The sequence below is a fragment of the Prosopis cineraria genome, unplaced genomic scaffold (assembly GCF_029017545.1).
Source record: "Prosopis cineraria cultivar Desert tree isolate PC_DT_omini unplaced genomic scaffold, ASM2901754v1 PC11, whole genome shotgun sequence".
Lineage (NCBI taxonomy): Eukaryota > Viridiplantae > Streptophyta > Magnoliopsida > Fabales > Fabaceae > Prosopis > Prosopis cineraria.
The window spans coordinates 17,219,564-17,245,871 of NW_026555342.1; the positions used below are offsets into that span (position 1 = coordinate 17,219,564).

The following is a 26,308-nucleotide window of genomic DNA, read 5'->3' on the forward strand; positions in this document are numbered from 1 at the left end:
GATGGAGCAGGCACGATGTTCCTCAACCTCCATGGATGGCAACTATGGCTAGCATTGATATAGTTAGCAACAAGGGTGTTGGAAATAATGGTTGGTACTTATTAAAGGGAAGAATGTGTAAGTAAGGTGAGAGAATAAGGACCAAAGAGAGGAATCTGATAATAAATGCCCCACTAACATTGATAACGTGTGTCAAAAAAGCTTTCACATCTGGCTTCGCAATCAACACTCGTTCAATTTTTTTTTATCCAAATGTGTTTTAATGAGCTTTTTTCATCTTAATTAAGGTTGGAGTCTTTTTTTCAACCTCAGTTAAAAAGTAATCCAAACATGCATTTCATCTCTTCTATCCAACATTTTCATTTCTTCGAGCTTCTCTTCATCTTTAGTAGTCCTTACAAGACTTGTTTGAGCAACACTCAAAAGCATATTTAAATTACATCCAAAATGTACTTTTATTAAATATAACGAAGAACTGGATATTCCAAGCACGTTTTTATTAAATGTAAATTGAAAACCAAATGCACATATAGTAAATGCATCATTTTCATGAGTTTCTCATTCACTCTCAGCTTCGCTCCTTACAAGTAAGTTTTCATTCATTCTCTCTTTGTTTTTCATTATAGCAAATGCAATATTTTTTGGGCTTCTCTTTCTTCTCTCTTCTTGTGCTTTTTGATTTTTCTAGGAACAAAAATTCGTCTAACCACCACATCACTAGAAATACAAAAGCCAAATGAGGTAGAGAAGGTGCCACACATCTTACAAAGTTTGTCCGAATACCTAGAGGTAGGGATGAGCAAAACTAAACCAAAACCAAAAATTAAATTGAATTTTTGTTATTTAATACAGTTTATTTGGTTTTTCGGTTCAATTTAGTTAGTAAAATTTAAAATCAAATAGATCAAACTAACCAAATTATAATATGTGTGTATATAATTTATTAATTTATAAATTATATTTAGTTTTAATTACTTTATTTTATTTTAACCAACATGAAGCTCGAAATTGAATTAACTAACTAAACCGAATTGTCAAATTTTGGTTTGATTTTTATTTGGTTCGATTCAGTTCATATTTTTAATATTGTTTGGTCGATCGGTTTTACATATTATGATACCAAACAAAACTGAACTGACTGATGCTCATACCTAGATAGAGGCTAGAAGATTCACATTGATTTGAAAAAGAGAGGGAATCCAATTGATAGGAAAAAAGGCAACTAAAGAGAGAAGAGAGAAAAACCCAGAAGAGATAGAAAATCCAATAGGAAATTCCAGTTTTCGGAAAAATCAGAAAGCATCAAATGAGAAGAGGGAAAAACCCAGAAAATGCTGCATTTGCTACAGTGAAGAACAAAGAGAGAAGGAGTGAAAACTTACCTCTGAGGAGCGAAGTTAGGAGTGAACGAAAAACTCACGAAAATGCTGCATTAATTCGTATTGAATCTTCATCAGAGGAATATAACAGTGCATGTATCTTCTTCTGTATCTTTTTTATTATTGATAAGTTAGAGTGTTACATTACATATGTCATTATTAATCTTTCCTGATGGATCGGAGGATCTTGGTTTGTTGCGAAGGCAAAAGACTGAGATTTTCAACTGATTAATCTAGGCCTAAAATATAGTATATAACAAAAATACTCTCATCGAGAAATAGACTTTGGCATACGGTTATTGAAAATGAAGCAACGTGGGTCAGAGTGTTAAATAGGAATTAGGAAATATGATCGAACACTTCTATTATATAAAAATAGGAGAATTTCATTCACTAGCTCTTTGTTTAAGAAAATTATTAACACTTTACTCCCTACCTCTTAAAGATAAATTGTTAATATAATATATTAGTTTTTAATTTAAAAAGCATCATATGTTCAACGAAATAAATTGCTGATTTTTCCCTTTTAAGGAACCCAAATGACATCCTCATAAAAATGAAACCGCCAAAAAAAAATGAGGAGAAAAAAGAAAAAGACAAGAATAGTTTGAAGGACATCATATCTTAACTTCAAATCAATATTTTCAAAATTAAACTAGAAATTGAACCAGAAAGACCAGCAATTCACGGTTTGCGTGGTCAAACCAGTGACATAATAATTAAATTACAAAAATTATATATGTATATAATAATTTAAATATAAGAAATAAATATAAAATTGCTACTTAATTTAAAAAATAAAGCCAAATACTTTAAATTTATCATGACTTAATAAGCCACGTCATGTAACATATCATGAAATGATTAAGAAAATTGATCATTTTGTAAAAACAAAATTGATCAAAAATGAAAAAAAAGAAGAAAAATGGTTTTTTTTTGAACAGTTTGATTTTTAAAAATCGAATCTGGTTCTCGCCTTGATCCCGATTTCTTGTCTGACCGTCGGTTTAAAGTGGCCCAACCTCCAAATAATTGTTTCATGTTGACTGAGCCAAAATTCAAATCGATTGACGTTTCAACCTATCTGACCATCTAGTTCGGTTTGATTTTTTAATCATTGTTTAAAGCATTAGGGCTTAAGTTTATATATTATTTTTTTATTTTATATTAGTTATTAAACCTAAATTTATTTAATATAAAACTTTTTATATTGATTTAAGTCTACTCACACTTAAATAAACTAATATGGTTGCTTAAGTATACCATATGCATGCTAACCCAATTGGCATACTACATGGCATGCGAATCTTAGCTGACATGGACAAGTCATTCATTCTAAAGTCAAGTCATCTAAAGCCACATGATGGAAAAGAAGCCCAAATCAATTTAAGCATGACTTTGATGTATTAACTTGGTAGAAGATCCGAGTTCAAGATTTAATGCAAAGGATTGAAAGCCCAAGTTGAAGATGAAAATGGCCCTGGAATCAAGGAAGCCCGGTTTCCTTGTTTCATCATCACACTAATTAATTCTGGGATATTGTATAGATGCGATCACATTTACGACGATGTGCAACATATTTTTAATTTTCTATCAGCATTAATTAGGTATATGGGGGGCGAAATAAAGGAAAGGACAACATATGGTGTGTCATCAACCACTTGCAAGTTGGAGACATGCATGGGAGATTAGGCTCTAATTTTTTTAGGTTTTCTTAGAAAAAATGCATAGGTTATTTATTTTATTTCCCTTAAATTAACACATTATAAAATTTTAATACATGTATAGTACAAATATTTAAATTCTTAAAGATATAATTGTTATAGGATATATTTTACATTTGAACAAAAATTGTAAGATATATTGAATGGTATGTACTTGATATTTATAAAATCACTTATTCAAAATTTAAGACATTATTGTTAACATGTTCTTCTAGAAAAATTTACATTTTTTGGATTAATTAAATTATTAAAATTTATGATATGAATTTTTTACTTTGCTATAATTTGATGTCATTAACATAAATATTCATTTTTTGGCCAAATATATTGACAATTGATAGGTGTACCAATAAAATATCTCTACATTTTTTATTGTTTATATGTATTTTTTTTATTGGATGTAATTCTATTTGACGTACTGTTGAGCACTAAATATGAATATCTCTCTTAATAAGTATTTAAACTTTGAAGTATCTATTTTTAAAGTGACTGCATTTAGTATCATATTCTTCATCTCTTCTTTTTTCAAATTTATCCTACATACTTTATCTATTCAAAAATGTAAGAAATTTTTAATTGAATCTTACACCCAATAAAGGAATTATCTACTTTCAAATTGATCTTATTTTTTCATATTTATCTCTATTAAACACCGCACAATAAATATAAAGTCATTTATTAATAAGGACACTTTTGAAAAAAAAAACAATGACTATAAAAAAAATTAATCTTTTAATCCTTCAACTCTTAACTCACTTGTAACTCAATCTCTCAACTATGACTCGCTGCAACTCAGTCTCTCAACTATAACTTGTCGCGACTCAATCTCTCAACTTTTAATTCACCTATAACTCGGTTCTTATTTTTTAATTTTTTTAAAAAAACTTCTTATCAAATAAGAGGGATAAAAGAAATGCTAATATATCATTTTAAAATATCCTCCTCTTGCTTATTAATGTGAGATATAAACTAACATGAAAAAAAATTAATAAAAGTTAAGGGACTAATTTGTAAGTGATTCAAAAGTTGAGAGACTGAGTCATAGGTGAGTCATAGTTGAGGGATTGAATCACAGTGAGTCATAGTTGAGGGACTGAGTTACAAGTGAATTAAAAGTTGGAAGAATAAAACATTAATTTTTTTATGATTATATTTTAAAAAGCTAAAAATATCTTACATTTTTTAACACTTAATTTTTTAAAAAATATCTTACATCTTTAAACGGAAGGAGTAGTAAATAACAAAAGTTGCTATCATTACGTAAGTACCTTATAAATATTCTAAGTCTTGAGAATATGCCTCCTGGTAGTTCATCTAAACTTTTTCACAAAATAAGTAAATAAATAAAATCCTGTTCCTATGGCGGCAACGACGTAACGTATACCATGAATGATGCATGTAAAGAATGATATTATTCTGACAACAGTTTGCAATAAAAAAAAAAAAAACACATATATACAAGCAAACATCTTTTTCCTTTCTGAAAAAAAAAAATGAAAGTAAAACTTCAATGCAAAGTCCAAATGAAGTTGAGTATTCAAATTTCAAGAGCTCGTGATCATCGTAGCCATGGAGATCAAAGGGCCAACACCATCGTCCTCTAGCTTCCCATCTAAAACTAAGTACAGATATGATGTTTTCTTGAGTTTCAGAGGCGAAGATACTCGTCAATCCTTCACTGTGCTTCTATATGATGCCTTGCGCAGGAGGGGAATCAACACCTTCATTGACGACAAGAAGCTTGGCAAAGGGAAACGAATCTCACCTTCACTTCTTAAGGCCATTGATAGATCCAGGATTTCAATTATTGTCTTCTCTAGAAACTACGCCACTTCCACTTGGTGTTTGGATGAACTGGCGCACATCATTCGATGTAAGGAGAAGAACCAGATGGTTATGCCTATCTTCTACAAGGTGGATCCGTTGGATGTTCAGTATCAGAGGAATAGCTTTGGGGAAGCCATGGCTGCTCTTGAAGATAGGTTCAGGCATGACATGGATAAAGTGAGCAAATGGAGGTTTGCTTTGTCTGAAGCTGCTAGTCTGTCATCGGCATGGCTTTTTCAAGATGGGTAGGTGTGTAGCTATAATTTTTTTTTTCTGGGAAAATAAATATGATCACACTTTTAAAATATTTATGAAGTGATGATAAATCAATTCTTTTAGTGAAGGAAAACAATTTTTTTCATCTTAATCTTAACATATGAATTTTCTAGGGATAATGCAACTTTTAATCCCTCATATTTGTTTTAATTATTAATTTAATTTCTTAAGTTTAATTTCTATCAATTTAATCGCTCAAGTTTGCTTTGATTAATGATTTGATCCTTATCGTTTTAAAAAAAAGGTTATACTTTTAAAATTTACTAACTTAGATAACAAAATATTGATGGCAATTATGTAGATTAATGAAAATAATTATAATTATTTAGGTATAAAAAAAAACAGACTTCAAAATTTTAAAAAAACAAAAGAACAAAATACTTGTAAAGGATTATACTGATAAAAATTAAACTCATTTGAAGGTTAATTTATTCTTATTTCGCTATATATAGATATCAAGTCATCAATATACTTTACACATTAGATTATTTGAGAGTTTTAAAATTTAAAGAGCTCATATGATAATTTAAAAAAATATAAATGATTAAATTAATAAAAATTAAATTTGAGAGACTAAATTGATAGCTTAGATAAACTTGAGGGACTAAAACTTCCATTATCTCAAATTTTTATGTTGTTCAAATTATTTGTTGTCTGCCTGTTAGTTATTTTTGGATTTAGAGTAATGAACTGCAATTTTTTTAAATTCTTTTTAACTGATGGAATCATGTAATCATGTTTTAATTAGTAGTTGATATTATTGCTATCAGAGAAGCTTTTTTTCCTTCATCAGCTAATGCGACTTGTTCATGAGAAATAGCGTTGGATGAGTGTTAACTAACTAACCGATACACAAGTTTTGTGATGATCAGTCAAATTCTCTAGTTCTAACTTCACATTGTTATAAATGCTAAGAAGTCTGTTAGTAGAATCATTAGCTCATCATTTCAATACTTATTTCACTAATAATCTCTCCCCAAGTTATATATATATATATATATATAATTTTTTGCATATAAGTATGGCAAAATACATTAATAGCAATGTTTTGAAATCCGGACCGGACATCGAACCGGAAAGAGCAGCGGGTCACAGTCCTCATGGTTCAACCGGTTGGACCGGCGGTCGAACCAATGACATAAAAATTAAATAAAAAATAATATTTATGTGCATATATCTATATATATATATATAGACATTAATTTGATAAAAAACAATAATATATTAAGCAACACCACAAATTCATATTGCATAACATGTTCTAATTGCTCAAAATCTTAAACAATGACATCATGAATTCAAAATATAGTCTCAAACATGTTCTAATTGCTCAAAGTCTCAAACAAAGATATCACAAATCCAAAATATATGTCTCAAATATATTATTGCAAAGTTCACAACATCATAACTCATAAGTTTAAATTTTCATGGCTTATCAAATATTGGAAGATCTTGGTTAATCCAAGCATGTGCAGGCTCAAAGGCATCAACATCTTCACTAAAGCTATCAACATCCTCTTGAGAAAATAATTGTAAATCAAGTCCACCAATAGCTTCACCATGTGCCACGTTGTCTCTTTGCTCATTATCTTCACAAACAAACATTCAAATGTATATAATCAAATTAATGAGAGAATCACATGATAAGTGATAAAAAAAAGTGAAAACATTAAGTAAAAAATACCAAACCTTCCTCATCCTCTTGATGAATAATAGCTTTTGGTAGCATTGTGTCATTATAAATGAGATCTCATTCTATATCATCAATATTGAGCAAAGAACAATCATCTTCTTCCATTACCCAATAACCAATCTGATCAATACTTTCATAATCAATAGGGTGCAAAGCTTTCTTCTTGTTAGCAACTCTAATGAAAACACACGATAGTAATAAAGTATAAGGATTCATGTAACTTATTTTTTATAACTACAAATGAAAGCAAAATTTTGAATAATTTACCTATTCCTTAATCGAAAATTATAATGAATATAGATAAGATCATTCAATCTTTCATGCTCCAACTTATTCCTTTTCTTGGAGTGTATTCTTTCAAAGACACTCCAGTTCCTTTCACAGCCCAAGGAACATGCAGTTTGGCCTAATATCTTAACGGCCAAGTCTTTAGCATTTAGACACCTGCTCCCAAAATGTTTCCACCATTCATCTATCATGAGAAAAAAATAAGTCATTAGAATATATTTTAAAGATAAAAACAATAAATATCAAAGATAAAAGTATACCAGGTCGCATGGTTTTTGCAGATTCTATAACCAATGGATGACCAAAACTTCCACACCTTTCTTGGTATTGTGTGCCTTCTAATAAAAACTTGGTCTTATTAGAAGAAATTTTTCTATCTATCACATTAAGATATCCTTGCATAACCTCTGGCTTTCTAGAAAAATTTTTCTTATCATAAAGGAAAGCAGGATTAAAGAGATATGCTGCTGTATGAAGATTTTGTCGAAGTTGAGAATCCCACCTTCTCTTAATAATACTTGTGTAAGGCTTGTACAAGGATTTTTTATGCCTGAAAGTATTCTTTATAGCTCTTTTTGCTCTGTACATGTCATCATAAACATAACCAAGTGAAGGCCGCTCATCAGAATCAACAATTCTCAACAATCTCACAAGTGGTTTTACAATTTCAACAACAATTTTACAATTATTCCAAAACTAATTGTCCAATACAATCATTGTCACATCCTTTGTCTTTGAATCCTTGTAGTATCTAGATTCTACAAATATCTTGCTTGTTATCAAAGCTTAAATATCATGCTTGTGCTCATAGATACTTTTCAAGGCAATGAAAGTAGTGGCAAACCATGTTGCACCAGGCCGGATGATTTCTGTCCAACCTTCTCTTTTCCTTAACCAAGCTAGCAAAAAGACATGGTTGTAAATGAATTTCGAAACCATGGATGCAAGTATTGCTAAGCTACTAATAATCTCCATTTTGCCAATATCTGATAAAATCAAATTTAAGTAATGGGCAGCACAAGGAGACTAGAAAATAAAAGGAAACTTATCATTTAATAACCTTCCAACAACTTTATAATTAGCTGCATTATCAGTTACCAAGTAGACAACATTGTCTGCACTAGCAAAAGCAACCATATCCATGAATAAGTTGCAAAGATTTTGAGCATCCTTAACAATATCCGATGCATCAACAGATTTAATGAAAACCATTCCTCTAGGGTAATAAACAAGAAAATTAATCAACTATCTATTTCTTTGATCTTGCCAACCATCAGCCATTATTATACATCTAGTCTCAGCCCAAAAGCTTCTACATTCATCAACTAATAATTGCACCTCCTTTTTCATGTCTTGTAATAATTTGGTTTTCACAACATGGTAAGTTGGTCCTTTATAACCAAGGCTAATAGCTGAAATAGCATCTATCATGGGCTGATAGTAAACAGAATTTACAGCATTCATAGGAATGCAACAATCATACAACCACCTAACCACAGCTAAATCCGTTCTATGCATAGCTTCTTTACCTGCAAATACACTTCGAATTCCTAGCTGTGCTCCCGAGCTTGTCCTTGGGGCAAAGAATTTGTCTCCAACTGTAGATGCCTTTTTCTTTTTAGCTAGTTGAGAGGAACTTGAAAGAATTATTTCTTGCACAATTTCATCATCCACTTCCAATGGATTATCCTCTTCTTTTCTCAATTTTTTAACTGGTCTCTTCTGATCAATTTCTTTCAAGTTTTCCTCCAATCGATAGCGAACATCATGTGGCACACTTTTACAACTAGTTGCATCTCCTTTTTTTCCAGCAAGGTATTGTTTCATTCTGTGCATTCCCCCACCACAAAATCCCTTTCCACAGTCTAGGAATCTTAAGTGAGGCTTGCCACCTTTTTCATTTAGCATTTCAGTGCAATGCTCCCATGTAAGATCTGACTTAGCTCTAACAGATTGTGTAGATGTAGTACTAGATATTTGTTCAGATGATATTTTCTAAATTTAAATTGAAAGCACAGATAAAACGTGAAAAAGAAGGCAGAATTAGATCATATTTAGAATTCCATATCAATAAATAACAAAGTAATGAAAAATAAAGCAAACAAGCTGCCTGGAGTCCTGGACGAATTGCGCATACATAGTTACATACTACTCATTATATAAATTACAAACTTAAATACATAGATAGAACATATAAGCTAAAAATTGAACCTGGAAGGAGAGCAGAGCACACTGAGAATCAAACAAGTTGGAGCAAAATGAGAATCACGCAGAGGCAGAGGCACGAGCTGGAGCTGGGAGGAGCTGGAGGCAACTCAAGTGGAGGCAGAGGTAAGGGCATGAGCTCAGAGTGGCAAGCGAGACGAGAATGGCTGACAATGGCAATGAAAAATCTGGGTTTGGGCTGAGAATGGCAAGCAAGATACGAGAAGGATATGAATCAAAATTTTGAATTTTAAGCTTGATCAGTTGATCATTAAAGATGAGAAACAGAGAAAGGTGAGAGAGAGACCAGACTCACCAGATTAAGGGAAAATGAGTTTTGAGCTCTGGCCTTTGAGATTGAGTCTGAGGCCGAGCACCACAGTGGTGAAAACGAAGTTGTGATAAATCAAAGAGGAATGCGACAGTCGGCGAGCTACGAAAGTGCTTCGTGGACCACCAGGTGAAGAGAGCAACAAAGAGTATTTGATCATTCCTCCTCACTTTACTGATCACCCTGATCTGAGACGGTGAGAGTGAGCTCGCGTTTGTTCATCTATAGAGTCTGGAGTTTACTAGAGGCGCGAGAGGCGAGACGACGTGACAGAGGGAGAGAGCAGCCAGTGTCTGTGCTTCAGAGTTCAAACTTCAGACTTCAACTTGGTCTCGGTGGCGCAGAAGTAGAACCATAGAAGCCTTAAAGTAATTCTTTTTTATTTTTTCAATTGACCCGGATTGACCCATGTTGAACGGGACTCGGGTTCTGGGTCAACTCCGGTTCAATGAAAACTGGACGGTTCTTTCCGGGTCAATCCGATTCAATAGCTTGAGTGGTTCAATTGGTTGAACCAGACCGCTTCAGTCATCGGGTGACGATCGGACTAGTTGGACCGTCCGGTCCGGTCTAGGTTTGACATCATTGATTAATAGCCTAGTGGTTTACATTTTTTTAGGAACATGTGGTCTTGGGTTCTAATCCTATCAATACCACCTTTCCTAAAATTATTTTGTTGTTGGTGTTGAAGCTTTGGCCACCAATGGGCTTTAATGGCTAGCCTATCATTGAAGGGGCCTGCTTGGAGCTTCGATCAGGTGGTGGTCGAGTGAAACTTCAATGACCAGCTGTGGGGAGGTTTTTAAAAATAAAAAAGTAACAAAAGGATATTTTAGTAATTTAACATAAAATATATTAAAATAATGAATTTGTGATTTAGGTATATTTTGTGAATTTCATGAGATATTTTCATGAAACATTTTTGTCTGTGGAATGTAGATGTAATTTTCCCAAAGCTATATTGAGAGAGAGCTTCTTTGATGCGATCCAGTGTGTCCATATCACTGCCTCGGGGAGTTGGGATTGGAACAAGAAGTTTTGAAGGTTTATTCCTTCTCATGTATGTCATAGACCAAATTGCACTTGTTACTGTTGTTAGGATAAACCAGGGAAGGGGAGGCAGGTTCAGTCTCAAATCAGCCAGGTCTATAGCTGCATAAAAGGGCATGAGATTTAATTTCAACCTCAAGAAGCTTTTGGAGGCATCTCTAGAAGCTAAAAGTTCACCAGAACGTTTCTTATGGCTTAGTGTGAATTGTTAATGAAAAGCTGTTGACCAATGTGGTGTGTGGTGAGGCCCAAGAGACTATCATGCATGCACTTCGAGACTGTCATCAAGTCTCAAGTTTCCTAGTACGTGGCTTCTTCATTTCTTTGGTTTTCATGATGTGAAGAATTCGGGTTAGATGGAACGTTGGCGTTGGCAGATCTTAGGACTTGGTACTAGTGGGGCAAAATTATTTTTAGTGAAACACAAAGTAATATATATTTTATTGATAGCAAAATTTAATTTGCTAGTATATAGAATCATAAAAATTAAATTTTATTATATGCATTAGAGTAGAGATTCAAACTCCAATTATTTGTTTAAATAATAATGAAATCCTTACCACATAAAACAACTTAATTCGCTAAAAATGTTAAATAACAAATTGACATGTAAAGATCAACATTATTATAAATTATATAAATAATTTTAGTATGCATCTAGAAAAAATAAACTAATATACATGATTCCATAAAATATATATATATATATATATATAAGAATTAAACAGGTTTAAATAAAGTTGTTTTAATAAAAAAATCATTTACAATTACTTAAAATTGTTGTAAAATCTCAACTCTCTATTATTATCTATCGTTCTAAATTTCCATGATCTTCCTCTCAGTTTCACTCTTCCTAATATTTTAAATTTAAAGCTCTAGATTCAATTAAACTTTTGACAAATTTTGCACCTCAACTCCTCACTTAGACCTAGGTGACTATCATTTTTCTCTTCCTCTTTTCTTCGTAGTCCCTTGTTCTCCTTTCGATCAGGGAGTTCAAAACTAATATATCAGTGGGGCATATTAAAACTCAATTCATATTTACATGAACAAATTTGAGGGGGGCAGTTGCCCAACCTCAAGTGTGAGTAGGTCCGCCACTGAGCATTGGGATTGCGGAGATGGTTTAGAACACTTTGTAGTCTGTTTCACATCAGAAAGCTTCAGTGGGGTGTGATTTATAAGCGCGGATGCTTTCTCTTCTAAAGGGCTAGCCTTTTGGGCTTTCTCTTTAAACTTGTTTAGACTTTAGACACATTCGGCTTGCCTGCAGAAATAAAGCTCGTTCTTGAGCATGCCTCGTCTGGGCTTAGCCGAGATTAGTCCCAAGGAGAAACACTGCCCAGTGCAAGGATCTGTGGACTCCACCATCGATTGGCGGCATTATGAAGTTTTAATGTAGATGGGTCTATAATTCCATACAGCGACTGACGCTTGTGCCTGGGGAGGGGTTAATTCGAAACTAGGGAGGCGAGTTCATTCATGGTTTTTTGTATCGTTTTTTGAATGTTGGCTCTAGCTTTTCTGCAGAGACTTGGGGAATTTTCTGGGTTTCAAACTTGCTTGGGATTAATTGGGAAATGAGGAATGTGATTGTCGAGAGTGATTGCCTTGCAATTGTTCAAGCAGTTCAGGGGAGCAGCTGTGAAGTTTTGCAGGATGGTGAAGTTTTACAGGAAATACAGAGTAAGATGAAGTGACTTGTGATAGTGTCTGATCTGCCTACCATGCCCTCTAGGGATAATTCTAATCGTTAGCTTTTGTTGATGCTTTTTCTATTAAAAAAAAAAAAAAGAGTCTGAACTAACGATGATTACATTAAATTTTACATATTATTAAAACTCAATCGAAATCACTCATCGTAAAAGCAAACCCGTGAACTAGTAACTCACAGCAAGAGCTGTTACTGAATTCATATGTGGGTTGACCGATCACCAAGAGATGATCCTTCCACTTAAAAAAATAAATAAATAAATAAATAAAAATCCAAGGACGCAACTAGAGATGATTTTTTTTCTTTAAAAAAAAATAAAAGAAAGAAATCGTGCTCTCTCCCTCTCCACCAGCATATGCAAAGGGAAAGAACCAACTCATTCTGAAATTTTACTCGCTTCCCAGAAATTTATTTGTGGAGGTTCAAAGGCGTGCTCTGCATTTTGCTGATTCATCGCTTTCGTGTAAATTTCTCTCCCAGGTTTGAGTATTCACATCCCAATACCTTGCTAGCATTTTGTGATTATTGCAGCATTGGCGATTCACATGGCAGCACCATCATCGGTTGGCTTCGCCGGCAAACCCAAGTACAGATATGATGTTTTTCTAAGTTTCAGAGGCGAAGATACTCGCCACTCCTTCACTGTGCATCTCTACGATGCTTTACGCCGGAAGGGAGTCAACGCCTTCATAGACGACAAGAAGCTTGGGAAAGGGGAGCGGATCTCACCAGCGCTTCTTAAAGCCATTGAGAAATCGAGGATTTCGATTATTGTGTTCTCTAAGAACTATGCTACTTCCACATGGTGCCTCGACGAACTCTCCCACATCATTCAGTGTAAGAAGGAGAAGAAACAGATGGTCATGCCAATATTTTATAATGTGGATCCGTTGGATGTTCAATTTCAGAGAAATAGCTTTGGAGAAGCCATGGCTGCTCTGGAAGATAGGTTCAGAGAGGACTTGGAGAAAGTGCAAAAATGGAGGTCTGCTTTGTCTGAAGCTGCTAGTTTGTCATCAGCATGGCTTTTGGAAGAAGAGTAGGCTTTTTTCTCCTATATTCTGATTGCCTTCTGTACCTAAACGGTACAATTATAGCTGCAGATATTTCATAATTTTGTACTTACAAATAGAAAATAGACTTTCATACGGTCAAGGGACAAAAAAAAAATTGAGAGTTAATTGATATTGAGGTTATTTTTGAAGATTTAAATGAGGTTTTACCGGAAATAATTATGATAAATGGGAAAGAAAAAAAAAGAGCCATTTTGCAACAATCATATATTCATTATTCATAGCAACCAGAAAATTTACACTTTTGCAGATATGAATGTGGGTTCATTGAAAAGATTGTTGAAGACGCATTTGCTATGTTACCTCCTAAACGTTTGCATAGCCGTGAGTGCATGGTCGGACTTGAGCCTCGCATAGAAAGGTTGAAGTCTCTTTTGGATCATTCTAATAATGGCGTCTGTATGGTGGGGATTTATGGAACCGGTGGAATTGGAAAAACAACCCTTGCAAAGGCTTTGTATAATTCAATTTTCTACCAATTTGAAGGTGCATGTTTTTTGTTTGATGTTAGAGAAGCATCAAAGAAATACCAGGGCATTGTTCATCTTCAACAGGCACTTATATCAGAGATTCTTGAGGAAAAGAAGACAAAGTTTAGCAGTGTTGATGAAGGAATATCTAGAATAAAACACAGACTCTCTCACAAAAGAGTTCTGTTGGTTCTTGATGATGTTGATGAGGTTGAACAGTTAGAAAAACTAGCAGGGGGGTGTGATTGGTTTGGTTGTGGCAGCAAGGTCATCATAACAACAAGAAATAAGCAGTTGCTAATTGTGCATAATGTTGAAAAAACATATGAAATGAAGAAGCTAGATGATCATGACTCTCTTGAACTGTTTTGTTGGCATGCATTCCATTTGATCCAGCCTCCAAAAGGCTATGAAAATATGTCCAAACGTGTGATAAGTTATGCAAATGGCCTTCCATTGGCTTTAAAATTAGTAGGCTCCAATTTGGCACATAAGAATTTAGAGGAATGGAGGTCTACGCTAGAACAATATGAGAGGATCATGGAAAGAACAATTCTAGACATACTAAAGATAAGCTATGATTGCTTGCAAGATGGTGCAAAGCGTATTTTTCTAGATATTGCTTGTTTCTTTAAAGAGGAGGCATTGGAAACTGTTGAAGAAAAACTAGCAGCTTATGATTTTGGTGCAAGGTTTTACATTGAAATTCTTGTTGACAAATCTCTTGTAACTGTTGCTGATAGTGGTAACCTGGGTATGCATGATCTAATACAGCAAATGGGTAGGGAGATTGTTAGGCAGGAGGCCCCATCAAATCCTTGTAAACGCAGTAGATTATGGCATTGCAAAGATGTTCTCGAAGTATTGCGTGAAAATCTAGTAAGGATCTAAACCTTGTTTGTTTCTTCATATAGCCATATACATTAATCTATTGTGCTATTTTGCAATATTTAACTATTATTTCCTTGAACTCCTATTATAGGGAAGCAGTAATATTGAAGGAATAATGCTTGATCCGCCTCAACAAGAAGAAGTGGAGTGGAGTGGTATGGCTTTTGAGAAGATGAGTAATCTTAGGATTCTTGTGGTTCGGAATTCCCAATTTTCAACCAGCCCAAAGTATTTTCCAAGTAGTTTAAGATTGCTTGATTGGGCGGGATATCCTTCTACAACTTTGCCACCAGATTTTTCTCCTAAAAAACTAGTTTTCATCAAATTATCTGGTAGACTTTTCAGACTGGAAGAGTCATTCAAGGTAATTTTTTTTTCCCCATTCTATTATTAATATTTTTTTTTTGTCATCTTTAGCTATAATTTTCTTCCAAGAATCAAGAATACATTACTTCAACTTCTCATATTTCCTGGATCTCTGCAAGTTTCCTGTTATTGTTTTCTATTCTTATCTTTTCTTTAATCAGAAACTTTACTGTTAATTAAATAATTTCGTTTTTCTTTTGCAGAGATTTGAATGTGTAACGTATATGAATTTCTCACACTGTAAATTCATAACTGAAGTACCTGATATGTCTCAATTTCAAAATTTAAGAAGATTGTTGTTCAAAAGGTGTCGCAATCTAATCAAAGTTCATGACTCAGTTGGATCTCTGTCTAAGCTGGTTGAATTAAATCTTAGTAGATGCACCAATCTTACAAGCTTTCCACATGAAATCAAGATGGCATCTCTTCAAAAGCTTCATCTCAGCTATTGCATGAGTCTTGACCGCTTCCCACATATAGTGGGAAAGATGGATGCACTGAGGACAATTTATGCAGAAGACACTGCAATTAAAGAGCTCCCACCTTCCATTGGAAATCTTCCGAGGCTTGAATCTTTAGTTATAAGCTCCCACAAAAGTCTTAGGGAGCTTCCAAGCAGCTTATTTAAGTTGCAAAACCTTAGTTGGCTTAATTTAAGAGGTATTCAACCTCCGAGCAGAAAATCTTTGAAGAAATCATTACAAGAGGACCAACCAGTTGTTAGCTGCTCAAACTTGACGATGTTGAATCTCGAAAATTGTTGCCTACTGCTTGAAGATCTTCACCTAGCTCTAAATTGTTTTTGGAATGTGAAAGAGTTAATTTTATCAGGGAGTGATTTTGTGTCCCTTCCTGAGTGCATTAAAGAGTGTGCTAATCTGCGGAATCTAGTATTGAATAACTGCAAGAGGCTAAGAGACATACCAGAGTTGCCATCAAAATTGGAAAATATAGAGGCTGAGAATTGCATATCATTATCTACAGGGTCATTAAGCCATTTATGGTCTCAGGTTTTTGTCATCCTTTTTCTATACACTTTTTCTTTTCCCATTTTGAAGTTAATCAAATTAAATGCTGGTCTGATGGTCAGATCCCAGATAGATACTAGTAATTTTAATTTGGTATATGGATTTCTCTATTTTCTCCAAACAACCATGATTTCATTTCTTGTGCATTGACCGAAACTTTTTCAAAAGAAATCCTTCTATTATCTAGCCATATTTATTGTTTCTCATCACTAAATTTTTTTTCTCATAGAAGCCTTTTTCCCTTTTTCTTTTTCTATCTCTATCTGCAGAATAATACAATAGATTTCTGAGGTGAACTTTTCCGCTTGCATGTCACTAGTTATGAACTATTTCATGAACTCAAGTCATCGTTGAAGTTTATTATCAGTGAAGGTTAAGAACATGTTAGCATTCTGTTAGGTCTAAAATTAAGTTTTAAAAACATTTTAATGAATGGGGGATTGAGTTATTTGAAAATATCTATAAATGATTAGCTAGAAAATGCTCCTATCTGCTAGGGATTAAAATGAGAATTCATTTTTTATTCTTTTATATGTTGTTTTCAAATTTGAAAATGCCTTTGGTCTCTGTTCTGGTAAATCAGGCGAGAAAGGAGTTCCATCACTTGAACATTACTATGCCACCGACAACATTTCCTGATTGGTTCAACATATTCTGTAAAGGAGGGACATTGTCTTTTCGTGCTCATGGGAATTTCCCTCATGCTGCCTTTGCTTTTGAGTTGGGCAAAGCAAACTCGAGTGAGAAACACTTTGTCCATGTTTCCGTGAGCATCAATGGTCGTAAAACACAAAGGAGACAAAATGCTGCAAATTATGGAACTAGGGAAGGTCATCTGTTTTTATTTGATCTAAAAATGGCTTTTGAGCCAGAAGAGTGGGAGAGGCTTGATAGTTTTCTGGAACTGGATTGGAATGATGTGGAAATAGAAGTCCTATGTTTAACTCCCCACAAGAAAAAACAAGTCATAAAGTTAACACCAGAAATGCCCATAGTTAGCTGTGGAGTATATGTGTACAAACAGCAAACAAACATGGAGAATGTCCTTTTCCAGTCAGCTATGCTTTCCATGAATTCTCCTTCAACTTCACTGAAACGAAGAGCAACTGCTTCTCCTCCTAATGAACAGCCCATAAAGATCTTGAGAAAATTCAAGGCTGTTAATAAAGGAAACTCAACAACACAAAGAATGGGATAAGGTGAGCCTCTACTTCCTGCTAACTTTCGTAACATGGTTTTGGGTTATTATTAATTTTTTCCCCTTTCATGTATTGTAGGTCCAGGAGAATTAAACAACACCAAATTTTTCGTTTGTGTAACAGAAGAAAGATGGTTTTTCCAATAGGTAGGCATGCTTGGTTGTAAATTTAATGAGACGAATTGTTTATTTTTCTGATGTGCATTGTCATTTGTGAATTGGAAATATCTGTTTATGAAGGAAAGAATGTCATGTCATCACACCTTGGTGGCTTTATGCTTTATCTGAAACCAAAAGTGTACGGGTTCGGTAATGGTAAATCTTATGTTTCATGTCCCAGAGACAATTATTAAAGAAACTAGTTAGAATTTTTGAAATAATTGGGTCAATTTATTTACCCATACTAGCCTGTAATTTTTTAAAAATAATGAGACTCTAATATTATTACTTAACTATTGACACATAAAGTTACAGATTAGAGCCTGTAGATGAGGTGGAGATTGAAGATTGCTAAATATTATCTTATAGCTATCCTTCTGAACTGTAAGAAACTTTCCAAACATTAATGCGCATCTCAATGCCATCATTGACACCCCTGCAAATGGCATCATTTCTAAAGCACCAAGTAGTGTACAAAATATTACAGATATGAGAGGAAATCTCAAGTTCGAAACCATTAAGGATTAGTAAGCCATTGTGCAATATCTTCAGTGAGCCAAATCTGTTTCAAGACCCAAAGATAAACCAATCCACACTGCCAAAAAAAAATAAATAAATAAATCAAAGATGCTCTCTGGATTTGCACGGATCGTTGCAAAATCCACAGACTATAGTTAGCCGCAGGTGATGATCCTTTAATGTTTTAGTTAGGGGCAGAGCAGTTTTAAGAACTTTCCACATGAATAATTGAATTCTATACAGCATATGCAGAGGCCAAATCTTCCCCGACCTGCTACCAAATAAACTCTCGCCTGCTGTTTTGCTGTGCCAAATGAGTTGATCCTTCTGACGAGAATGGAATCCTTAAAATGGAATCTACTGCATTGCTTGATTAGATTGCAGGGCATTCTGGTTCTATAGGCTACTAAGGGTGTGGTTTAATGTAACAACAAGAAGTATTATCCTACTAAGTGTGGTCCGTTATATGGTTCAATAATAAAATATTAAATCCATTGCCAATTCTCCGTCCAAGCTTTTCAGTGTTATAGTGGATTTCCAAATCTAGGACTTAGATGAGTGGTTTTGAATGTTAGCATCCTGCTAAAAATGAAGATATTTAGGTTCGAGAACCAATTGAGAAATCAAATTCTCTTCAGCTGTAAAAGCATTCACACGGATTTAGCTAGTGGAGCTTTATTGAAAAACTTTTGCACTTGAAACCCAAGCCACCAGTATCCTGACCCTTACCTTGCTCCAGTAATCTTTTTTCTATTCTCAGTTTTAACCCCACAACGACTTCACCATCTTTAGGTCAATTTTGTGATAACATTTGATGTAGAGAAGCCTTTGGGGAAGAACAGTGGAATAGCCTGAATAAGCTTCTGGAATGGGATTGGAAAGATAGGGAAATAGAAGCAATACGTGATTAACCAGATTGGACCATAGTTAATTGTGGATTTTGTGCGTATTAACAAGAAACAAACATGGAGAATGTTCGGTTAAGTCTTATCCTCCTCCGAATGTGGATCTTGTTTAGGTGACTTCATTATAATCCCATGGCTTTCTCACCTTACACACACACACACACACACATCCTCCCAAGCCTAGGTATATGACTCATTTCATTGGTTATACATATACTCACAATGATAATATGCGTTTGCATTATCATTGTGACCTTGTAATTTATGCTTTTGATGAAAAAAATTATATATCTTATGTTTCGTTTGTCAAGCACATTTATTCTAGGGAAAAAGAGCAAATTGACACTTAAATTATAGGTCTAAGAACGTTTGGGACTCATAAGTTTATTTTTAATACAATATTTCTCATGAACTTTTTAAAATGGTGCAATTTGACTTCTATCATTAACAAAAATTAACTTTGACCGTTAATTAACCAGAAAATCACAGAAAAGGGTATCAAAATTACGAAAAAGGGTCCATAAAATTTTCTTGGTCCTTTTTTTTGTAATTTTTGAATCATTGTCTGTAATTTTTAGGTCTTTTGCTATAACTTTTTGGTTCTTTTCTATAATTTTTAAAGTTTTTTTTTATCATTTTCTGATCAAGTAATGGTCAAAATTAAAGGTCGGATTGTATCGTTTTTAAAAGTTGAAGGAGAATATTGTACTAAAAAATGAGTTTAAGATCTCAAATATTCTTTGACCTATAGTTTAAGGACAAATTTGCTCTTTTAGCCTTTATGTATAAACTTGGTAGAATTATTAATGCAATCATCAATCTTTTATCCTTACAGAAACCTGTAGAATTTGCTATAAATGTGATTGTAACCTGCTGAAAATGTTATTTATTTTCATGTTTACTTGTACAAATATCCCACGCTTCTAAATGGATTTTTAATGCTTTTTCCAAGTTAATAATCTTATAACCTCTAATTGGTTCACTTTGTGCAATTATGTAAATTAATTTTCCTATCTGTATAATTGTAACTTCTGAGTTTAAATTTTTGAAGTTTCGAAGGTCTGTAAGTATTAAAAGCGCCATGACCTACCTGACAATTCTAAGTGAGTAATAAACATTATCCCCAGTTTTCGTCTTTTACTTTCTCAAAATTTCATTTTTTTTCATCAGTTTTATAACATTTATACCTTTATTTTATGCAAGTTTTGGTTCTGAGCTAATACAATATTTTCATCTTTCAAGAAATTATAATTTTTGAGGTCTTTCAAAATATTTTTTGTCCTTTAGCTTAATATTTCCCTAATATCAATTTAATAGTAATCACTAACTAATAATGCAGCCAGCTGGTTGTTTTTTGTTTTGCTACATCAAATGTTGATTTGCTTCTATCTAAAAGTCAGGAAAACGTGGATTCCTAATGCCTAGAACTTGATTCTTAGGTGGACGATCCAGAAGATAATGCCCTTTGATTCGGATTTGGAAGAATGTGATTCTTCTTCATCTTTTTTTTTTTTAATGATACAATTTAAAATGGAAGACATTAATTTAGAAATTCCTTTATTTTCGTTACCTGGAGTTGCCGGGTCAGTTTCAAAGAGAGCAGCGAGGAACCATTTGCAGAGTCAAAGAAAGTATCACGTGCCATAAGACACCCACCAGCTGGAATTAAACTAGTGCCTTGCTCTTTGCTGAGGCTGATGAACCACATTTCTCTCTGCTTACAGAATCAAATATCAATATCTAGCAGGTAGCAGCTTGTACTGCTTCTCTCAGCCATGGCAATTGTCACAGCACAACCGTCTCATGGCTTCACCAGAGAATCCAAATATAGATTTGATGTTTTCCTGAGTTTCAGAGGGGAAGATACTCGCCACTCCATCACCGCGCATCTCTACGATGCTTTGCGCAGGAAGGGAATCAATGCCTTCATCGATGACAAGAAGCTTGGAAAAGGAGAACAAATCTCACCTGCACTACTCAAAGCCATTGAGAAATCGAAGATTTCGATTGTTGTGTTTTCTAGAAACTATGCTACTTCCACGTGGTGCCTCGATGAACTCTCCCACATCATTCAGTGTAAGAAGGAAAGGAACCAGGTGGTCATGCCCATCTTTTACAAGGTGGATCCTTTGGATGTTCAGTATCAGAGAAATAACTTTGGGGAAGCCATGGCTGCTCTTGAAGATAGGTTCAGACATGACATGGAGAAAGTGCAAAAATGGAGGGTCTGCTTTGTCTGAAGCTGCTAGTCTGTCATCAGGATGGCTCTTTGAAGATGGGTAGGCTTGCTTGTACTATTTTCTAATTGCCTTTTACTGATGAAACTTTCAAGTACCAGTGGTTGTTGATGATATAACGCGTTATTAATTATGAACATATTTGAACTTTTCAGTTTTGAATTTTGATCCATGACGACTTCTCTTGTAGTTCATTGGTGAATACGTCTGTGAATTTGGGTTCTTCGGATAAGGTTTTTAACAATGGAGTAAATATTTTTAATTTATTTTTTAAATGTTAGTTTTTTAATATTTTTTACTGAATAAGTCATCCAATAATAATATTGTTAACATCTTTAATTAATTATACTCTTTTTGTATATATTTTTAATTTTAATTACTTAAACTCATGTTAAGTATCAAGAGGCACTTTTAACTAACTTATAAAATCTCCCAATAAATTAGTTAATGACATTTAAAATTATGTATTTTTTTCATATTTACTCTTATTTAATCGGTTATCTCAATTAAAAAATCTTATTAAATATAATCATAAGTTCATTTTTGAAAAATTGTATTAATTACATTTTAAAAGACCTAAAATATTTTATATATTTTAACATAATACTTCAAAAAAAGTGTCTTATAATAGTGAATGAAGAGAGTGCATATTTTTCATGGTTTGTTAATAGCGTCTTTTGTTAGTGATTTTATGCTTGATATTTAAGATGATTTTTCATTACTTTTTTTCTGCCTGATGTAAATAGTATCATTTAAGCAGGAAATATTTTAAAATTTTAAAATTTGGAAGGAAAAAAAAAAGTTTAGAAAATGGATATATATATATATATATATATCTCGAAAAACAGAGAGCTAATTAATATTGAGGCTATACATCTTGAAAGAATCCAAATAAGATTTTCTTACAAGAGGACATTACGTGAGTGATCTGTACAGTAAAAAGAGAATTTGCTATGTTTTGTAGATATGAACCTGGGTTTATTGAACGGATAGTTGAACATGCATATATCATGCTACCTCCTAAACGGTTGCATAACACCGATTACATGGTTGGGTTAAAGCCTCGCATGGAAGAAGTGATGTCACTTTTGGATGAATCTGATGATAGCATTAGCATGTTGGGTATCCATGGAACCGGTGGAATTGGCAAAACAACCCTTGCAAAAGCTGTCTACAATTCAATCTTCTTCCAATTTGAAGGTGCGTGTTTCTTGTTTGATGTCAGAGAAGAGTCAAGAAAATACCAGGGCATGGTTCGCCTTCAACAAACACTTGTATCAGAGATTCTTGAGGAAAAAATGAAGAAGTTTGGTAGTGTTGATGAAGGAATTACTAAAATAAAACACAGGCTCTCTAACAAAAAGGTTTTGTTGGTTCTTGATGATGTTGACGAGGTTGAACAGTTAGAACAACTTGCAGGGGGCTGTGATTGGTTTGGTTGTGGAAGCAAGGTTATTATAACAACAAGAAATAAGCAATTGCTGATTTCGCGTAGTGTTCAAAAGACATATGAAATGAAGGAGCTAAATGAGCATTACTCTCTTGAACTCTTTTGTTGGCATGCGTTTCATATGAACCAACCTCCAATAGACTTTGAAAATATGTCTGGTTGTATTATAAGTTATGTACATGGCCTTCCTTTGGCTTTAAAGTTAATAGGCTCCAATTTGGCACATAAAAACTTAGACGAATGGAGATCTACATTGGAACAATATGAGAGAAGCCCAGAAAGAACAATCCATGGAGTACTGAAAATAAGCTATGATTGCTTACAAGATGGTGCTAAGCAAATTTTCCTTGATATTGCCTGTTTCTTCAAAAAGGAGAGCTTAGAACTGATTGAAGACGTAGAAGCATGTGACTATGGGGCAAGGTTTTATATTGAAGTTCTTGTTGATAAATCTCTTATAAGTATTGATGATAATGGTTGCTTGTACATGCATGATCTAATACAACAAATGGGTAGAGAGATTGTGAGGCAAGAGGCACCATCAAGTCCTGGTAAACGCAGTAGGTTATGGTATTATAAAGATGTTCTTCAAGTACTGCAGAAAAATTTGGTAAGAATCTATATCTTGTATGTTTCCTCCAAGTTATATGCATCAAACATGTTTCTAATTTGGAGACATCTGAGAATGTTACTTCTATTAACTTTTATTACGGGGAAGTAGTAATGTTGAGGGAATAATACTTAATCCACCTCGGCGAGAAGTAGTGCAGTGGATCGGTTTAGCCTTCAAGAAGATGAATAATCTTAGGATTCTCATTGTTCGAAATACCCAATTCTTAAGAAGTCCTAAACATCTTCCCAATAGTTTAAGATTACTTGACTGGGAGGGATATCCTTCTATGACTTTACCACCAAAATTTTCTCCTCAAAATTTAGTTTGCTTCAAGTTATATAGAAGTCTTTTCAGATTGGAAGAGCCATTTAAGGTACTGTCTTTTCCCTCCTAACTTTATTATTCTGTCAAATTCCTTTATAGCCATCATTTTCTTCCAAGAATCAAGAATAGTTTACTTCAACTTTCCTTCTGTTTGTTCAGATCTATTATAATAATTTATGGTAATCTTTTCACATAGAAGATGTATCACGTAAACAAATGTGTGACACACAAGATAAAAATATTCAATAGATGAGATTGTTGTAGGATAAAGCTGTAAGTTTTTATAAAATAAAATGTTGTCAGTGTAAGATTATAAATGAGGGATAATGCATGGAATACTTTACTCAGAAAATATTATATGTTGATATATAGTTACTGTTACTTAAATAATCTTGTTTCTATTTTGCAGAAATTTGAACATGTGACACATATGGATTTCTCACATTGTGAATTCATAACTGAAGTACCTGACATGTCTCAATTCCAAAGTCTAAGAAGATTGTTGTTTCAAGGGTGTAGCAATCTGATCAAAGTTCATGATTCAGTGGGATCTCTCTCTAGGGTGGTTAAATTAGATGTTAGTGAATGCGGTAAGCTTACAAGCTTTCCAAGGGAAATCAACATGATATCACTTGAAGTGCTTGATCTTAGCAAATGTAGGAGTCTTGACTACTTCCCAAATATAGTGGGAAAGATGAATGCAGTGACAGGTATTTTTGCAACCGACACTGCTATTAAAGAGCTCCCTCCTTCCATTGGAAATCTTCCACAGCTTGGATATTTAGATATAAGCTCCAACAAAAGTCTTGGGGAGCTTCCAAACAATTTATTCACCTTGCAAAATGTCAAGGACCTTGAGTTAGGAGGCATTCAACCTCATTGCACAAAATCACTCAACAAATTGATGCAACAGAACCAATCATCATTTATTAGCTGCAGAAACTTAGAGCTCTTGGATCTCAGAAATTGTGGTCTATGGGATGAAGATGTTCGCCTTACTATGAAATGTTTTCAGAATGTGAAAGAGTTAAATCTATCAAGGAATGATTTTGTGTCGCTACCTGATTGCATTAAAGAGTGTGCTTATTTGTGGAGACTAGAATTGCAAAATTGCAAGAGACTGAGAAACATACCAGAGCTGCCATCAAGCTTGCGGTACATAATGGCAATGAATTGCTCATCATTAACTACAAAGTCGTTAGGCCATTTATGGTCTCAGGTTTTTCTCATGCTTTCCTCCATTTAGTCTCTCATTATTATATGTTGTTTTTAAGTCTGAAAAAGCCTTTGGCATCTCACTTATCTGTTAATTGTTGTGACAAATCAGGCAAAAGATTGTTTTAACGTGGGAATTGGTATGCCAGCACCAGCAACATTTCCTGGCTGGTTCGACCATTTCTGTAAAGGACATACACTGACTTTTCGTGTTTGTGGGAAAATTTTCCCTCGTGTTGTTATTGCGATTGAATCAGGGAAAGTCAACACGAGGGGGAGACACCTGTTCCTAATTTCTATGAGCATCAATGGTCGTAAAATACAAAGGACACCAAGTGAAGAAGGTCCTGTGTTTGTTTTCTACGGTAAACAAGGTCATATGTTTATATTTGATCTACTTCAGAATTTTGGGGCAGAAGAGTTGGAGGGGCTTAATAAGTTTCTGGGGTTGGATTGGAGTGATGTGGAAATTCAAGTTTCATGTCTCCTACCAAATATGTCCATAGTTAACTGTGGAGTTTATGTGGAGAAGCAGCAAACCAACATGGAGAATAATGTGCAGTTCAAGTCTTCTGATGATGATCATCTGCTTTCCTTGAATGCTTCAAGAACTTCGTTGAATCGAAGAGCAATAACTTGTCCCCCTAATGAACCACCCAATAAGAAGCTCATGAGAAAGTTAAAGGCTCATGATAAAGAAAAGCTCAGCAACAAAATGAAAGGGACAAGGTGAGCCTCTCCTTCTATTGTCATTTCAAGGTTTTTGCTCGTTATTAATTATTAATTTTTTTCCCTATCCATGTATTGTAGGAGAATCAAACGACACCCAATTTTTCATTCTTGTCACAAGAGGAAGGTGTTTTTTCCAATGGGTAAGCATTTTGGGAGATTTTTGCATTATTAGCTATCGAAAATTACAGTTTGCTAGCCAATTGTTAGTTAACTAAAGATACAATATATATATATATATATGTATGTATGTATCAACGAGACGAATGGTTTCGTTTTATTTAAATTCGTTATTGTTGTAATTTTGTAATTTACGTTTATGACGAAAAGAATGGTATATATCCTGTCACTTAATGCGGTTCGTTATGGAAACTTGGAAGGATTATTGGTTGTCAGTTTACTCACCCATTGGAACCTGTCGTCTTGGTAACAGAGCAAGATATATTTGGTCTTTTAGAATTGGAAAAATGACAATTAAGGACCCATAAGATCATAAATTACAATTGGTGATCCTGAATTATTGAAATCTCAATAATAGACCACAATCTTTACTATTATAGGTTGGACTATTATTAATTTCAGTTGAAAAAACCAAGGTTCACATTTAAAAATGGAATTAACAATAATCTTAACTCATAATAGTA

The 26,308-nt window shown here is 33.9% G+C and overlaps 2 protein-coding genes across 6 annotated transcripts; both read left to right on the forward strand.

Moving 5' to 3' along the window:
- The first annotated feature begins 4,617 nt into the window (after positions 1-4,617).
- Positions 4,618-10,931, forward strand: LOC129285630 (disease resistance protein RUN1-like). Its single transcript, XM_054921382.1, has 2 exons — positions 4,618-5,175; positions 10,823-10,931. Exons 1-2 carry the CDS (start codon positions 4,673-4,675, stop codon positions 10,881-10,883), a joined length of 564 nt encoding a protein of 187 aa, XP_054777357.1. The 5' UTR covers positions 4,618-4,672; the 3' UTR covers positions 10,884-10,931.
- A 1,313-nt stretch (positions 10,932-12,244) lies between these two features.
- LOC129285627 (TMV resistance protein N-like) lies at positions 12,245-25,950 on the forward strand. Of its 5 annotated transcripts, XR_008587248.1 has the most exons (8): positions 12,245-12,459; positions 12,968-13,526; positions 13,811-14,909; positions 15,013-15,285; positions 15,491-16,297; positions 16,899-17,514; positions 17,593-17,660; positions 20,536-20,870. XR_008587248.1 is itself a non-coding variant. In XM_054921379.1 (7 exons), the coding sequence occupies exons 2-7, from the start codon at positions 20,993-20,995 to the stop codon at positions 25,837-25,839; spliced, it is 3,273 nt and encodes a 1,090-aa protein (XP_054777354.1). In that variant the 5' UTR covers positions 17,591-17,660; positions 20,536-20,992; the 3' UTR covers positions 25,840-25,950. The 5 variants fall into 5 exon arrangements, 3 of the variants coding, with proteins under 3 accessions (XP_054777353.1, XP_054777354.1, XP_054777355.1); XR_008587247.1 differs by lacking the exon at positions 12,245-12,459 and having other exon boundaries at positions 12,838-13,526; XM_054921379.1 differs by lacking the exons at positions 12,245-12,459; positions 12,968-13,526; positions 13,811-14,909; ... (1 more) ...; positions 15,491-16,297; positions 16,899-17,514 and adding exons at positions 22,298-23,392; positions 23,496-23,769; positions 24,130-24,939; positions 25,048-25,664; positions 25,746-25,950 and having other exon boundaries at positions 17,591-17,660; positions 20,536-21,375.
- Positions 25,951-26,308: the final 358 nt, after the last annotated feature.